At 33.4% G+C, this 18474-nt stretch overlaps 1 protein-coding gene across 6 annotated transcripts in view; it reads left to right on the forward strand.

Annotated features, from left to right (window-relative positions):
* The window catches only part of NSD1 (nuclear receptor binding SET domain protein 1), a 142787-nt gene that overhangs the window by 116006 nt on the left and 8307 nt on the right, over nt 1-18474 (forward strand). For all 6 annotated transcript variants that reach the window (XM_051979017.1, XM_051979021.1, XM_051979016.1 and 3 more), the window contains 8 exons: nt 783-939; nt 1096-1301; nt 1890-2002; nt 4215-4484; nt 8028-8144; nt 11993-12134; nt 14497-14603; nt 16839-17043. In XM_051979017.1, coding sequence (XP_051834977.1) covers nt 783-939; nt 1096-1301; nt 1890-2002; nt 4215-4484; nt 8028-8144; nt 11993-12134; nt 14497-14603; nt 16839-17043 — 1317 coding nt within the window. The remainder of the gene's footprint in view (nt 1-782; nt 940-1095; nt 1302-1889; nt 2003-4214; nt 4485-8027; nt 8145-11992; nt 12135-14496; nt 14604-16838; nt 17044-18474) is intronic.

The raw sequence follows: 18474 nt of genomic DNA on the forward strand, positions 1-18474 counted from the left end.
GCAAAATGAGATGTACATTTTTAAATATGCTTGATGGTGGGTATTTGTTTTTCTTGACTATGCATGCTTGTTAAAAAGGTATTTTTTGGGTTTTTTTTTTTTTTCTTCCTCCTCCCTTCCAACCTTATATTGGAAGAATTGAGGGACTGGGATTTGAATTTTTAAAAAATAAGTCAAAAGAGAACAGAAGGAAAGGCAAAAGGGATCAGAGGGAGGCAGAGTAGCTTTAAAAGTTTATTTTGTTTTAATATCGTCAAAAAGAAAACCGTACACTAGATACTTGTATGTATAGATTCTTTATGTTCTAAAAATACCTATAGAAATGCTCCATTTATTCAGTTCAAAAAAATTTTTTAAACTTAACTGGAAAAAATTATGTTTGGAAGTTGTGTAGAGTATTAACAGTTGGTAGGTGATGCTATGGACAGAGTTTGTTATAAACAGTTGTGAAGACCTGAGTTCAAACTCCGCCTCTGACATTATTAGCTTTGAGACCCTGAGCAAATCACTTAAGCTTTGTGTGCCTGAGTTTCCTCATCTTTAAAATGAGGGGGATTTGATTCAATTGGTTGTTCTAATTATAAATCTATTATTCTGTATCCAGAAATGGAAGAGTTATAATATAAGCCAGGAATTATTTGTATTTTTTAATCAATACCTCATAACTTGAAACACATGTTCTAAGAACTGAAGGCAGTTATTAAAAGATTTAGATCCCTATTAACTATATGACATGATGCTTTGTAGTTTTGATATATGAATTCCTCCCTCTATTCCCTCAGGGGGCAGTCTTTTGTGCTGTGACTCTTGCCCTGCTGCATTTCATCGAGAATGTCTGAATATTGATATCCCAGAGGGCAACTGGTATTGCAATGATTGTAAGGCAGGCAAAAAGCCACACTATCGAGAGGTTGTCTGGGTAAAAGTTGGCCGATATAGGTAAGAAAAATTAATTGGTAATGATGTTTTAATCGATGTATTTCTTTTAATTTGAAGTAGTTAATTTAATTTGTTCTTACCCCTATTCTTTAAGTTCTCTTCTAAAGTCTAGGTTTATATATCTGAGTGCTTTTTTTTCCTTTGTATCATTCACAGGTGGTGGCCAGCTGAAATTTGTCATCCTCGAGCTATTCCTTCCAATATTGATAAGATGAGACATGATGTTGGTGAATTTCCAGTTTTATTTTTTGGCTCTAATGATTACTTATGGACCCATCAAGCTCGTGTCTTTCCATATATGGAAGGAGATGTCAGTAGCAAAGACAAAATGGGCAAAGGTGTTGATGGGACATATAAAAAAGGTAAAATATTCATGTTTTTGAGACTTATGTTTGTACAGCTAAGTCTGAGACCAGAGTCCTCAGCAAGCTGAATGTCCTGTAATATTGGGATCATCATCATTCAAATATACCTAGTAAAAAGGAGTTTTCCTTGTGATTACAGCGTCTTGCTTTAGAGTTCATTGTTGGTGTCTATATTTTTAATAATTCCTCAGGAATCAAATTGTTTAAATGTTTCTTTATTTTGTTTTTCTTGTAATTTTCTCTGCTTTCATTCATTATTTATTAAATCTGTCCACTTCTTTTGTATATACCATAATTACATGCATTATTCCCTTAGTCTTTCAAACATCTAGCATCACTCTCTATTTTTTCACAAGTAGATTTTAACCTAATTAAAGATAAAGACCAAATATTTAAAAAGTTTCTATGTGGTAGCCACTCTACTGGATGCTGGATATAGTCTCTCATATTTCCTCATGGTGCCTGATGAAAGATTAATAAATGTATGCTCAATGAAATTTGATGTTTGTATATGTGTCTAATAGATCATAAGTTTGTTTTAAATTGACTTGTGCACTGATTGTTTTGTTGTTTCTTTATTTTTAGCTCTACAGGAAGCTGCTGTCCGTTTTGAGGAATTAAAAGCCCAGAAAGAGCTAAGACAGCTCCAGGAAGACAGAAAAAATGATAAGAAACCACCACCCTACAAACATATCAAGGTGAGAATACCTTTATGTAAAATTGATATTTGGGAATAGACACTGAACATATCTATACATTATGATATCTGCATGATACACGATGACCTTTTTTTCCTATATGTCCATGTTTGTCATGCTGTACAAGAAAAATCAGACCAAAAGGGAAAAATCCACAAGAAAGAAAAAGCAAATAAACACCAACAAAAAAAAAGATGAAAATACTATGCTTTGATCCACGATTGAGTCTTTATATTTTCTCTCTGGATACTGATGGCATTTTCCATCTTAAATCTATTAGAATTGTCTTAGATCACTGTACTGCTGAGAAGAGCTAAGTCTATATTATAGTTGATTATCACATAATACAAGATAGTGTTTAGAAAAGAACAAGTAAGGTGCAACAGCTTTATGGTTCCAGGCAGGATGATAAGTGTCGATAAAATCTTTAATATATTGTGCTTTGGAAAAGTTAGTTCACAAAAAATGTTTAGTTTTGATTCAGCTTATAGACTTCATTGAGTGTTTTGGAAAAAGTACCATTAAAAAAGCTGAACCTTATTTGGATAAATGTTTTTATCTTCTTTGATATTAAAATGACAATATTAATAAATCAGACATCAGTTTGTATAATTGATCATATCAGAAAAGGAATTTAAATATTGCTGATAAGTGGAATTTATCTTAAGAGCTGTTTTCCTCATGTCTAAAATGTAGATAATAATCCCTATATTAATCTCACTGAGTTGTTTAAAAAGTGCTTTGTAGACCTAAAATCATCAGTTCTTGTTAACTTCTCTGATTTAAAAAGTTGTATAATGTCCAGTCAAACACAATGAAAAGTAAATGTCCTCTCCTTTTCCTTTTAAATGATTACACATCCAATTTTGTGGCCCAAAAAAGCAAGGTACTATGTTACAGGATATAGAATAGGGATCTCTAAGCCAATAGGTTGCAGAGAGGGTATTGACCAATGTCAACAAAGAGTTTCTACAAACTCTGGACATTCTGTGTACCTTTGAAATGATAGATGTAGTGCCTTTTCCTTCTTGAACTGAGTGATTTAAATTAGATTTATCGAGAGAAACAAGAATTTGAATTTTATGGAAAAAACAATAGTCACATTCTTAAAATCATATGCAATCTGCTTCAGAAAGTGAACTATGGAGACTGAATATGGATCGAAGCCTAATATGTTCACCTTTTTGGGGGGGGTGGGAGGACGCGGAGGAGGTTGTTTGTTTGCTTTTTCTTTTGTGGATTTTTCCTCTTTTGGTCTGATTTTTTTAAGTTACTGGTTTTGTTACAAATAATAATAACTTGATTCCAGTACACAAAGAACAAAAAAGAGTTCTGCGTAAAGGAGAATTACAAAAAGTCTATGTTTTTTAAAAGTACATTTAGGGGATGGAGCCAAGGTGATGGAGTAATGTCAGAGACTGCACAAGCTCTCTTTCAAGCCCCTCCAAAATACCTTTGAAAGAATGACTTTAAAAAACTTTAGAGAAGTTTTCTTTCTCAATTTTTTTATTTTTAATCTGATTTTTCCTGTGCAGAAACACAATTGTAGAAATATATATAGAAGAATTGCACATGTTTTAACATATGTTGAATTACCTGTCATCCAGGGAAGAGCATGAGGGAAAGGAGGGAAAAAATCTGGAACACAAAGTTTTTTTAAGGGTGAATGTTGAAAATTTTAAAAAATTTTCACATGTTTTGAAAACAAAAAGCTTCAATTAAAAAAAAAACTCTAGAGCAGCATTAGTCTCATTATTTTCAGGAAATTATCTGAGCATATTATTAATTTTTCACATACAGCACCAATATATTGTTCCTGAGAGGGGAGCAAAAATCTGAAAATGAAGCGTCCAATTAATGAAAGAATAGTTGACTTTGTGGAACACAGTGGAAAGTGCTATAATGAGAGTTAGCGTGATATTGATGGGAGTACAAAGTAGCCCATTCTTAGTTCTACGTTTTTAAAATGAACAAAACAGAAACTATCTGGGCAACTTTTCATCTGTTAAATTGGGACTTGGGTTATATTATTTTTTTTTTTGAAGTCTTCCAGCAATTTATATAGACATACTAGTAATGGTTTTCAATCTGCATTGTTAGATGTGGGAAATCATGAACTCTTTCGTAAACGTGCAAGTTCACTCACTGTATCTAATTTTCTGTTGAAGGAAGGAAAAGCAGTTTTGTGAGTTGGTTTTTTTCTGTTTCATAGGTGAACCGTCCAATAGGCAGGGTTCAGATCTTTACTGCAGACCTTTCAGAGATTCCCCGATGTAACTGTAAAGCTTCAGATGAAAACCCTTGTGGCATCGATTCAGAATGCATTAACCGAATGCTCCTGTATGAGTGCCATCCCACTGTCTGTCCTGCGGGTGGACGCTGCCAGAACCAATGCTTCTCAAAACGCCAGTATCCTGAAGTTGAAATCTTTCGTACCTTACAGCGAGGCTGGGGTTTAAGGACAAAAACAGATATTAAAAAGGTAAAGGATATCTTTAACCTTACATGGATGTTCCTAGAAAGGGGGAAAAATATAACTTTTCTCTCTCTATTTAAATATCTAGTAAGATTTAACCTGTTTCCATCTTTTCTCTACTTGGAAACACCATTCAGTAGCTGCTATACATGAACATGTAAATAATACTTGCTAGCCTGCTGTTTTCTATATTCTGTAGAGTGTCGTATCCAAATCAAATAGGATTTGTAGCCATTAAACCATATGTAAGGAAGTATTCCTGTAGGCTATGACTTTTGATTTAGCAAACGACATATTAATATTAACTATATTTTGCTTTTATTTATTTTTTCAAATATTTCTCAATTTTAATTTTTTGTGGACTACATGAAGCTCATGGACCATGTATTTATGCCTTTGATGTAGAGGACTAAAGTTTTCATTGTGATTCAGTTCAACAAACATTTATTGGCTGACAGCAATATGCACTGATCGGTGTTGGTTCTGGTTCTGCAATAAAAGAATGAAAAATTATATTTTCTTTGCTCTCTAGGTTATTATAGTCTAGAAACAGTGAAAAGATTTGGATGCTTATCTATATAATTAAAAAATAAAACCAAACAGCAAATATTTAATAAGCACTTCTTATATGTTAACACCTGAGAGAAGAAGACTAATGAGTCATCAGCCTTTACCCTCAGGGAATGCACATTCTGATAGGAAGGATAACATGTACATAATAAGTATAATCAGAATATTCATAATCGAAAATGACTTTAAAATGACTGAAAAACAACTGGCATATATAACACTTAAGTTTGCAAAACAAAAAAAATATATATTATCTCTTTTGATCCTGTCAACAATCATTTGACATAACTGTGTATATTATAACTTACTTTATATATGAAGAAATTTAGGCTAAGAGAGATTAAGTGACTTTCTCAGGATGAAGTGATCAGGCACCACTGAAATTCATGAATCTTCCTGACTCCCATCTCAGGCTCTTACTCACCTCATTTACACCAAAGGTGACAGTAGAGGTAACTTGGAAGAATGATGGGACCACACAGAAGAAATAAAAAAATGGATTTGTAGGGAAAGATAATTAATTCTGTTTTTGACACAATGAGTTTAAGATATGTGTATAATATACTCATTCCATCAAGTAAGCTGTTGTTTCTTTGAGATTTGAGCATAAAAAGATTGCCTTGGGCTAGATAAATAAATTAAGAGTCATCTACAGAAAGGTGAAAATTAAATGTATGGATGACAAAGAAGTCACTAAGTCAAAGAATATTTAGAGAAAAGAAAGGGTACTGTGGAGGAGAAGGGGGACCCCTTTGCTAATAGACTTTGTATCTCCAGCAAAAAAGATTGAGGAGTAATTAGATAAAGTACTGCTATCAAAACCCAGATAAGAGAGGATACAGGAAAAGAAGGGTAGTAGTAGTGAACTTTTGATAAGGTACAAGAATAGAGAGAAAGAGATCCCCTGACCGCAGGCTTTGTGAAAGAATTGGCACAAGGGAATGTGCCAGGGAATTTGTGGCAGGGAATGGTATTTAATTACACTAAGAAGCCAGCTTGCTAGGAAGACAGATTTCTTAGTGGACAAAGACTATAGCAGAGGTGGGTTACACTGAGAAAAAAATATCTTCAACATAGGGCAAGATCATGTTAGGGCATCTACAAAGATTCGGGGTTCAGAGTCACCTTTTATTTAGCTTTCCAAGGCTTTTTTGGGCTTTTCCCAGGCCCTGAGCTGGGAGCAACTGTTTCCAGGAACTAATCTCCAATTCAGAGGGTGGTGATTATGTCCCTGGCCAAGATCTTCATTTGAATGAGACCACTAAATTTGGAAAGGCTGTAGTCTGGGAAAGGTGTGCTTTTCCTACAGGAGAGCTTGATACCCCAATCGCCTTTCCCCCACAGATTAAAGGGGACACAATTTCAGGGCCCCTCCACCAAAGGTTAAAGGGGACACAATTTACATCACTTTGAAGAGATCAACTTCTGGTTAATAAGGATAGGAACCAAGTATTTAGAAGAATAACAGGCAAAGATTTGGAGTAATTGTTTCTAGACAGATTTTTCAAGGCCTTTAGCTGAGAATAAAGCCCAAGACTGAATGCATGGTGAGATCTATTGAAGCAGAAAGGTAATTTCGGCCTGTTTGTAGCTCTTGTGGAAGGAATCAGTAAATAAGGAGAGATAGACGATTAAAAGGAGGGGTATGATAGTGGGGAACTATTTGGTAGAGAGGTTTAGAATGGATAAGAAACAAGGGATAAATATTAAAGGTTTGTTGAAAAGGGCTGTGTCACTGAAGGAAATGGGCTCAGTGGTATCAAGGCGTTACGGGGGGAGCAGGAGGGCAAAGAAGAGAAGGTTCATAGTAAATTGCCTCAGTTTTTCTGTGTCAAGTTCGGGCATAGTCCTTAGCTGAGAGAGTTGGAAGGAAAAGATTCTGTAGGAAAATTGAGGAGAAAAGACAACATTTGGAAAATTTGTGGAAGGCAGGAGAGAAAATTAATTTGAAATAAAAGGATTGTATTGCAATGATTAAGGACTCTATTGATATTAGATAACTTACATGTGTAGAATGGAATGAATTATAGGATTGAAGTTTTGGTGAGGCATGAGTGGTGATAGAACAAAAACAGAGAGTTCAGATGTAAAAAATAGGATCCAAGTTGGACTGGTTTACTGAAGAGGAAGAGATCAGAAAAGACAGTATGCTCAAGGAAAATATCCTAACTATGCGCTAAAAAGAGAAAGGGGGCAGTTATCTAGTTTGTGCTGTGATGCTAAATTCTTAGGTGGTTTTGTCAACAAAAATCAATAGGAGGAAGGATGATTTGAATATGAATTGTCAGCTTTCTATCTCTATTGAGAGCCTATAGAGAAGCCAAGGGAAGAACTACATACACTTTAATGAAAGAATGAAGAAAACACCAACAAAAGATAACTTTAAATCTTAGTATTCTCAATAGAAGACTCTTGCTAGTTTCCCCCACCTCCCTAACCCCCCTTAAGTTAGACTCTTTAAGATTCTATGCTTAAACTATTTTTACCCTATTTCTTAGAGTATACACTGATGAGCAGCAATTAGGATCATTGTAAAGGGAAATAAGTTAGAAGGTTAAAACATGACATTTTAGAATATGTAGTGAGTGAGTGCAAGAAGTTGAGGATGGAACAAATTGTTGAAATGAAAGGTCTGTGTTGTTATGTGGAGGTGAATTTTTACTGTGCCCTTTATGTGTCACTAAAATCTAAACCCTCAAGATCCTTGGTTATATAATTAATGGCTCAAATTGCAATAACAACCAAAAAAAACCACAATTAAAAAAAAAAAAACCTTCACCATAAAATTTAAGTCCTCAAAGTCCACAGTAAATAAAGTGATTGAAAAGTCTCAGGGCATTAGACTTTTCATCAACCATTTCTCATAAACTCCTTTGGTACATATATATTATCTAATTATCTGTGTCCTACTGCAGGGTAAATCTTGAAAAAGAAATCACAGGTGGATTATTTGTGTTTTCTGCCATTATTTTGTTACAGGGTGAATTTGTAAATGAGTATGTGGGAGAGTTGATAGATGAAGAGGAGTGTAGAGCTCGAATCCGTTATGCCCAAGAACACGACATCACCAATTTCTATATGCTCACTTTGGATAAGGTAAATACTAAAAATGTCTTTTTGAGGCTCACTCTGTTTTTATCTTTACATAACAATATTTTACTTTTCCCAATTACAAGTAAAGGCAATTTTTAAACATTTCATTGTTTAAATAAAATTTTGAATTTGAAATTTTCTCCTTCCTTTCCCTCTCCCCTAAGATGGTAAGCAATTTGATATAGATTATATATGTATAATCTTATAAAACATTTCCATATTGTATGGGAAGAAACTGAACAGAAGGAAAAAACCGCCCCAAAATTTTTATTTATTATTATTTTTATTTTTTGCTGAGGCAATGAGGGTTTAAGTAACTTGCCCAGGGTCACACAGTGTCTGAGATCAGATTTGAACTGGGTCCTTCTGACTTCCTGGTTCCTCCTGACTGGTACTCTATCCACTGTGCAACCTAGCTCCCCCTCTTCCCCCTTCCCCCCAATTTTTTAAAAATGAGAATAGTATGCTTTCATCCACATTCAGACTTTATCAGCTTTTTTTCTGCATGGGTATATCATTTTCCATCACGATAAATCTTTTGAAATCGTTTTGGATCATTGTATTCTTTAGAAGATCATAGACAATGCAGAAATTAGTTTGATTTGATTATTTGACTATTCATAATTGTTGCAAGAGCTTTTCTTTTCTTTCTTTTTCAGTGGTAGGAAGCAGTTAAGGGGGAGAAAGCAAATTTTTACTTATTGAAAAAATTTATTTTAAAAAGAAAGTAATACAGTCTAACCATTTCATATGACATAAGGAAACTAAAAATTTGAGGGGATGAAGTACAGTGATTTGTTCCCAGAACAGGGGGCTTATTCCTATGATTCAGTGTAGCACACATTTCTTAAGCTCCTATTATGTGCAAAGCACTGTGCTGAATTTCCATTGATACAAGTATAAAAATAAGACATTTGCTACCTTCAAGGGGCTTACATTCAACTAAATGGGTGTGTGTGTGTATGTGTATGTGTGAAATATTATCAGCACAGAAAAGTAAATAGAAAATAAAAAGAGAGGCAGCTAGAGGTAGCGCAGTGAACAGACTGCCAGACCTGCAATCAGGAATATTAGAATATTAAGAGTCCAAATTGTAGCCTCAGGCACTTAGTAGCAGTGTGACCTTGAGCTTATTATTTAACTTCTATCTGCCTAGAGTATGAACAGGCAGTTGTTAGATGAAGAAATTAAAGTCATCTATAGTCAGGTTAAAAGGGGAAGGGGAAGCTCTAAATCACTATTGATTAAAAAAAATGAAAATTAAAACCATTCAGAAGTACCACCTTATGCCTATCAGATTGGCTAATGTGACAAAAAAAGAAAATGAGAAATGTTGGAAGGATTTTGGGAAAATTGGAACACTGATTCATTATTGTTAAAGTTGTGAATTAATCCAACCATTCTGGAAAACAATTACGAACTATGCTCATAGGGCTATCGAAGGGTACATACTCTTTGATCCAGAAATACTGCTACTTGGTCTGTATCCTAAAGAGATCATTTTAAAAAGGCAAAAATATTTACAGCAACTCTTTTTGTAGCGGCACAAAATTAGAAACTGAGGAGATGCCCATCAGTTCAAAGGAATGGCTGAACAAGTTGTGGTATATAAATTCAGTGGAATACTATTTTGTTGTAAGAAATAATGAGCAAGCAGATTTCAGAAAAACCTGGGGAAAAACTTATGAAGTGATGCTAAGTGAAGTGAGCATAACCAAGAGAACATTTTACGAAGTAATAGCAACACTGTATGATGATCAACTATGATTGACTTAACGCTTTTCAGCAATACAGTGATCTAAAACAATTACAAAAGATTTATCATGGGAATATCAACCTAAGCCTGAAAAAGAACTATGGAGCCTGAATGAAGATTGAAACATGCTATTTTCACTTTTTGTTGTTTTTTTTTGTGGCTTTTTCCCTTTTGTTCTCATTCTTCTTTCACAACATGACTAATTTAGAAAACCACTTGGTTCAGAAGAGAAGATAGTCTATATTATATAATCTATATTTTGAGGAAATTATAGTAAATCAAATAAAAGGTAGGAAAGTACCTGGCTGAGAGGGGTATTAATATGAAGTGAGAAAGATAGGGGGACATCTGTTTGTAAAGTATCTTAAATGATACACTAAGGGGTTTGAATATTACTGGGTAGTTAATAGGTCTCCTAATGTCTAATCTCCAACAGATTCCCTGCCTTAATAATAAATGTAGTTCAAGTATGATTGTGTAATAGTAATGTACATTTTAAATAATGATTCATATTGAATTATCAAACATTTCTTGAAGACCTCTAGTGATGGACTCACTGCCCATATTCTATGTACATATATGCATTCTATTATAGTCCCACACATATAGACAGTAGTAGTTGCAAATTCACTTGTAAAGGCAGAGTCCATATAATTTATTTCCTATGAGTATCTTTAAAGAAAAAATGTTTTAAGCTAATATTTTATATATTTACTTTAATCAGATGTCATGCTCTGATCTGTGTGAAGATTAGATTAAACTTTAAAAAAATTAGTAATATTATGATCTCGTTAGTGATGGGAATCATAACTCTTAAATATTTTAATAATTGGTTTTCATGAGCTGTTATAATGAAAAAGCTTCATTTTTTTTTTGTGACTAACCATTTGGAAATAAGTTTATACTAACTTCGGTTTATATGTTTGTACTAAGGATCTACATGCCATGTCTAATATAAAGCTGTATATGCAAAGAGTATGACAAATAAGTAATTATTAAAGTAACATCTATTTTTCAATTGTGAAGCACTTTGTTTTTACCCTTTCACCCAATGGGGTATATATTTTTTCCTTATAAAAAACAATTCCCATATTGGCCATGTCCAGAAATATGCCTAAATTTGTAGTGTTGATAAAGAATATGCTTAACTTTGGTCCTTGGTAAATAAGTGTGATACAGTGTTAGTAGAAGATAAACTTTTTGTTCTATCAGATTCTGTCTTCAGAAAGGAATGGTTACTTTTTTTATCGACCTAATGAGTTACTATATAGATAAAAGTGCTTCACATTCTTTATTGTCCAGGAACTAACATCATTGGTAAACAGAAAGCATACCCAAGTTCACAAAATCTATTTTTTCCTGGCAATGTTACTGATGTAGATTTATTAATTTTTTGCTTTTTGCCTTAAAACTGTTGGACTAGATCAATGTGGTTATTTCAAAAGGAAATTATGCTCATTCAATGAATCACTGCTTCCTTTGGGAAAAATTCTATCAGGAATTTTCCATCTCTAAATGAATTTGATGTACTGAAATCAATGTTAGCCAAAAATACAAGCCAGTTTATTTTGAATTCAGATTCGACACTTAATAGCTTTGTAATTTCTTTCTGAGCCTTCATTCCCTATATATAAAATATATGATAATATATGGTATTATTTTTCTTGCAGCATTATGATGAAGCAAATCTACTTAAGCAGAGAAGCAGACTGTCTTACTGAGTAGAACACTAGGATTAAAAATCTAGACTGGTCTGAGTTCAAACTGTTTCTCAGACACTTCCTAGTTTGTATAATCCAGAACAAGTCATTTAAGTCCCTCAGTGTCTGTTTTTTCCTACTTATCAGAGTAATGATACTTCCTTTGGGGAAGATTTGTTTTGAGGGCCAAGAGGAGGAGGGTAGGGGATGTTTTTATGTCTATATGTATCTACACATATGTATGTGTATGAAAAACACAGAAAACTTAAAAACACAGTGTAAATATGACCTATTATTATCATTAATTTAATAAGGAGGCAGTGCTATTTTTCTTCTTTAAATACTTGTAAAAAATTAACTATTAACAAAATAGTTTTTTAAAACTCTAATTATAGGACCGGATTATTGATGCTGGTCCCAAAGGAAATTATGCCCGGTTTATGAATCACTGTTGCCAGCCCAACTGTGAAACTCAGAAGTGGTCTGTGAATGGAGATACCCGAGTTGGGCTTTTTGCCCTAAGTGACATCAAAGCAGGTAAATGGGGAACTTTTTTTTATAACTTTATATGCCTGGGTAATTTTTTACACCATTATTCCTTGCACTCACTTCTGTTCCGACTTTTCCTTTCCCTCCCTCCACCCCTCTCCTAGATGGCAGGCAGTCTTATACATGTTAAATATGTTATAGTATATCCTAGATACAATATATGTGTTCAGAACTGTATAGTTCTCTTGTTGCACAAGAATTGGATTCAGAAAGTAAGAAAAAACAAAAATGCAAGTAGTCCACATTCATTTCTCAGTGTTCTTTCTCTGAGTGTAGCTGATTCTCTCTATCATTGATCAATTGGAACTGAATTAGATCTTCTCTTTGTCGAAGATATCCACTTCCATCAGAATACATCCTCATACAGTATTGTTGTTGAAGTAGAACTTTTTTTTTTAATTTTCAGTAGTTTTTCAAATATATGTAAAGAAAGTTTTTAACATTCTTTTTTTAGTGCTTTGTGTTCCAAATTTTTCTTCCTCCTTTTCATACTTCCCCCCTCCCCAAGATAGCAAGCAATCTAATATAGGTTAAGTATGTTCAGTCCTTTTAAACATATTTCCATATTTGTCGAGTTGTACAAAAGAATTTTAGATCAAAAGGGAAAAAAACAACAAGAAATAAAAAACAAAAGATGAAAATACTATGCATCAGTCCATATTTAATGTCGATAGTTCTCTGGATGTGATTAGCATTTTTTCATCATAAGTCTATTGAAATTGCCTTAAATCACTGCATTGTTAAGAAGAACCAAGTCCATAATAGTTGATCATTACATAATTTTGTGTTTGCTGTGTACAATCTTCTCTTGGTTCTGCTCACTTCATTCAACATTAGTGCCTATAAGTCTCTCAAAGACTTTATGAAATCATCCTATTGGTTGTTTCTTATTGAAAAATATTCGATAACATTCATGTACCATTACTCATTCAGCCATTCTCAAACTGATGGGCATTTACGCAGTTTCTAGTTTCTTGCCACTACAAAAAGGGCTTCCAACAAACATTTTTGCACATATGGATTCTTTTTCCCTCTTTTATGATCTCTTTGTGATAGACAACTAATAGTGGTTACTGCTGGATCAAAGGGAATGCACTATTTTGTAGCCTTTTGAGCATAGTTCCAAATTGCTCTCCAGAATGGTTGGATCATTTCAAAACTTTACCAACAATGTATTAATATATGTCCCAGTTTTCCCATATCCTCACCAGTGTTTATCTGAGAGATATGAACAGGTACCTCCGAGTTTTAATTTGCACCCTTAAGTATGCAATTTGTTTCTTTTATTATTAGTAATTCTTGCAGTTGATCTAATATATAGATAGCAAAGATGACTAGAAGCCCCTAAGTCAACATCTTTCTAGTACAGTTTTATTATGACATTAATAGTGGGAGGAGAGAGGGAGATGAATCTTAAATTATGGCCTATCCATATATCTAATTCAGATTGATCTCTTTAGAAATATTTTCCTCAGCATATGTACAGTCATTGAATTGAGAATTCTGAGAAAAAAAGGCTAGGTTTCTCCTTCTTTTGGTCATTACTGACTGCAAAAAATAGTAATCAGAATTAAAAAAACAAAGCAATAAGGGCAAAGTTCCATTAATCACTGTTAGCCTACTGGCTTTTTATTAAGAACTTGACTCTTGGTTTTCTCCATAACATGGAATATTAATTTCCTCATAAATGCATGCATGCTTCCCACATTTCCAAAGGTCCCGGGATATGCTATCATTTCTTTTATCTTGGGCCCACAATGTCTTCCCTGTAGGAAATAGTTTGTTTAGTAAATGAGTCAACATTTGTGCAGAGACTTCTGTTTTTTTTATTATCATGAAGTAAGGAAGCATAAATAATGATATTCATGGAAAACATATTGAAATGAAAGCAAAGGGTTATTTATACAATTCATGACTTGCTCTGACCACTTTGCTCTTCTGACTTTAGAAATTCCAGTAATTTGAACTGATTATCTCCCTCAACTGTCCATTCCCCAAAAGTATCTGCCTATTTCCTTTAATTTCCTTATTTCTTTTGAGGGTATTATCCTCTTCCGTTACCCAGATATGAGTACTTGAAATCATCTTTTTTTTTCCCTCCCTTACCTGACATCCATTCAGTTGGTAAGTCTTATAAATTGTTCCCACAATTTCCTAGAACATGTAATATTGTATGTTGTTGAGAACAAAAGATTCTTGTCATTAATATCTGCATTTCCAAGTTAGGTTCCCAGTTACATATTCCTTATTAAAGTTATTTCTACTTTATAACCACTTTTCCTTTTTTAATGAAAATATTCATAGGGAATAATACTAAAATGTCATTTTATTCATATTTTTTCCATTTCAGGCACTGAACTCACCTTCAACTACAATCTAGAGTGTCTTGGGAATGGAAAAACTGTGTGCAAATGTGGAGCACCAAATTGTAGTGGTTTCTTGGGTGTTCGGCCAAAGGTACTGTCTTGTAGTATCTTGTTAGTGCTGGTGCTATTGGATTTCATAAGAAAAAAAAAGTTGTCAACATTAATTTTTTACAAATGTTTATGACATTTTGATGTTGATTAAACTTTCTCTCTTTTTAACTCTGAGATACAAGCTGTATTTGGTAGTTAGGTATTTTTTTTTCCTGAGTTTTTAGCTTGGTATCTTGGAAAAACAAAAAATGTCATTACTTCCTTTTGTTACTGCTTCTCAGAAGTATCATCTACTACAGTTTCGCTCATTCAAATTCTTAGCATCTTGACTGAACGAAAAACTACTGTACTATATTTAGATAGTTTTTCCTGCTAAATTTTACATTTTATAGATAATCTATCTCCCTCATTTTACAGCTGGGGTCATGGATGATAGAATGGGATGGGATTTCAAGCTTAAGAAAGTTGAAGTGATCTCTCTTTAGACCCTGCCACTTTTGTCTGAAAGTTTGTATCAACTATCTTCATTATATTTGTCAAAAAAGTAGGGAAGATGGAGACTTCCTCAATGGTTTGAAATGGAAAAGTTTTCTTGATTACTGAATTTATAAATGCTCTTTTAGAATGAAAATTATGTTTACTATTAAAAAGCCCCCACATAAAATAAATATCTAAAAGCTTAATACATTACTAATAGGACTTGTGAGCACTTTGCTCAAGACAACTCATTGGAAAAAGTATTAGGTCATATTATTTTCATTTTTTCTATAATGGGATTAAAGTACAGAAAACGGTCCTACCTTTAAATAGTCTAAAATATAGTCTGCTGGCAGAGAATTTAGATGATACAAGTTTTTTTTTTTTTAATGTAAGATTGTAGTCAATGAAGTATTAGTGAGGCATTCAAAAAACAAAAATTATCTGTATTAGTCCTTGATGGCTTCTTGGAGATGGTTGAACTTGAGGCAGACATTGAGTGATGGAAGTTAGAACAAAAGCGAGATATCTTTATTTTGAGTTTCAATGGCTTCTAGTCAAATTATGCTACCAACTTCTCATAATTTTTTGTTTTTGTTTATTTTAATGATCCATTTGTAATTTGCCTTACCTTTTTGCCCAAATATACATTATTAAACAAAATACAGGGAATAATAGCTAAAATATTGTTACATGCTCATATAGGAAGGATAATAGAATTCCTGTGGTGGATACAACCTTAGAAGTCATCTAGTTTAACCCTCTCATTTTATAGGTAAGGAAACTTGAGACCCAGAGAGGTTTAGAGCCTGCCTGTGCAGTCATACTGGTAAATAAATAATAGACCTTGAATTTGGAAGCATATTTGCTGACTAATAATCTAGCCTATATTAATTATCTCACATACATGTTTTTCTAGTAAGGCTACAGCCTGAACTTGGGTTGAGAAAGCCAGTAGAAGAGCATAATGATTAGAACATGGTTTATATTAGAAGATCAAATTCTATAATCCAGGATTTCCTTATGTACGTGTGTGTGTGTGTGTGTGTGTGTGTGTGTGTGTGTGTGTGTGTGTGTGTGTATGTGTTGGGGGGTAATGGGAAACTTACTTTCCAGTCAGAATGCCATTATAAGTACATAAAATAAACTTTGAGTGACAAAGGAAAAGAGTTGTTTTGAAAGAGTTTGAAATATGAAATTCTTTTTTTGTTCATGGTTCTGATATAATTAGAGATGTTATTTAATTTAGGCCTTGATACTATCATACATGTTATCTAGTCCATTTAAAAAAATTTATAGATGAAGAAATTGAAGGCCGAACAGGTAAAAATAACTTGCCTAACATCATATGAGTAGTAAAGAAGCAGAATAAGTATTTACATCATGATCCTTTGATTCTAAATAGTTGGGTTTTTCCCTCTGCACCACATAATCTTTCAAGTTTTTCCTTTACTTATGCCAGTTATACATAAATATTATCTTTAGATAGAAAAAATTTAATGTTAAGCCCTAGTTTTACATATATTTATCATGTTTTTCATATATGTTAAGAATTTTCCTTGGAATGTCAGGTGCATAGAAGGATATTATGAATGAAAATATAGTTTTAAAAAAAATCAACCATTTCAAAATGTCAGAATAGTGTTTTGTTCAGATTGACAACTATTAGTCTAATCAGAGTAAATGTGCGCCTTTTTTTTTTTCTTTTGCTGTTCAGGTAAGCTTGAGAAGTTAGGAAGTAACAAGACAAAAAACAAACGAAAAATAGTGTATTGACTGATAAATTTCCTTCCTATAGAATCATCCCAATCCCACAGAGGAGAAATCCAAGAAACTAAAAAGAAAACAACAGGTAAAGCGCCGATCGCAAGGTGAGATCACAAAAGAACGAGAAGATGAATGTTTCAGCTGTGGAGATGCAGGGCAGCTTGTATCCTGCAAGAAACCAGGTTGTCCTAAAGTCTATCATGCTGACTGCCTCAACTTGACAAAAAGGCCTGCAGGTTGGTACCAAGCCCACATCATGAGATCTAGTACTGAATATGTATCAGTGTCCTGTTGGCTATCCAGAACAAAGTCTACTTCTAAGACCTCATATTTATCTCAGAGAATATATAAAAAATAGACTTCCTTTGTGAAACTGTCCAAGAGAATGGTAACTAAATTAGTTTAAATTTAAATTCTCTCTTAATTCATGAAAATGCATCACCATTATATAGAATCTTTATTAAGATAAAGGGAAACTGAGAGTGAGTTAGTACAGTGGATGAGCGCCTAGAGAACACAGGAAGACCTGAGTTCAAATCCAACTTCAGATACTTACAAACTCTGTAACCCCGAGCAAGTCACTTAACCCAAATTGCCTTATTTAAAAAAAAAAAAAAAAAGGAAAATGATAAATAATATATAGGTTTGAAACCAATTCCTTCTGTGAAATAAATGTCTCAAGGAGCATTCAGGGAGATCAGAAGCAAACTAATGGTGTCACTAGACACCTTGGTTGTATAATGGTTAATAAGGATGAGATTATAATCCTTTTTTTGGGGGGGAGGGGGAAGTAAAATCCTTTTGGCTTTTAGATGACTTTACTGTTTAGTCCTTTGGAAGCCAGTGGATGAGTAACAGATTATTGAGAACCCAAGAGCAAGGTGATTATGTAGAATTTAACATATTCAGTTTAAACAGTATATTCTAGCCACATGGAGATGAAGTATTGACAATAAATGATAAAATATCAGTCAGAAAGAACTTTGGTTATCATTTAGATAGTACTGTAGACAAGAGTGCTGGATTTGGTGTCAGAAAGACTGAAGTTCAAATCTTACTGCAAATATATAATTACTGTATAGCCCTGGGCAAGTCACTGAATTTCAGCTTCTGTTTCTTCAACTGTAAGTATAGGAAAATAATAACACCTGTCCCTGTGAAAACTACAGCACTATTGTACAGATTAAATGAGATTTTCCTAAGATTTTCAACTTCTGCAAAGTTAGTTGGTAGAAAAGTTAATGGTAGAATTAGAATGTAGGAATTTTGGCTTCGCTCTCTCAAAATTTACCATAGATGCAGTTGCTTTCCTGCGAGGAAGTGATAAGTAACACAGTGGGTAACAATCAGAATCTAAAAACAATATTAAATTTAATTGTCATAAATGTAGTCTTATATTTGGGGTCAAACAACTGAAAAAATTCAGAGTCTTATATCTAAGTTGTTAGTTTGAGAAAATATCAAATTATGTTTAGTATAGTATCATCACGTCAGCACATCAGCACAAATCACCAATGCAATGTGGCAACCAAAAAGCTAATCTTCAATCACATTAAGAGAAGCATAATTTTGAGAATGTGTGAGATTATAATGAAAATCCTTTCTGCTTTATTCAAACCCTACTTGGTTAATTTTAGGTTCAGTTACTGTCCTATTTTATGAAGGCT

This window comes from Antechinus flavipes, chromosome 2 (genome assembly GCF_016432865.1).
Source record: "Antechinus flavipes isolate AdamAnt ecotype Samford, QLD, Australia chromosome 2, AdamAnt_v2, whole genome shotgun sequence".
Lineage (NCBI taxonomy): Eukaryota > Metazoa > Chordata > Mammalia > Dasyuromorphia > Dasyuridae > Antechinus > Antechinus flavipes.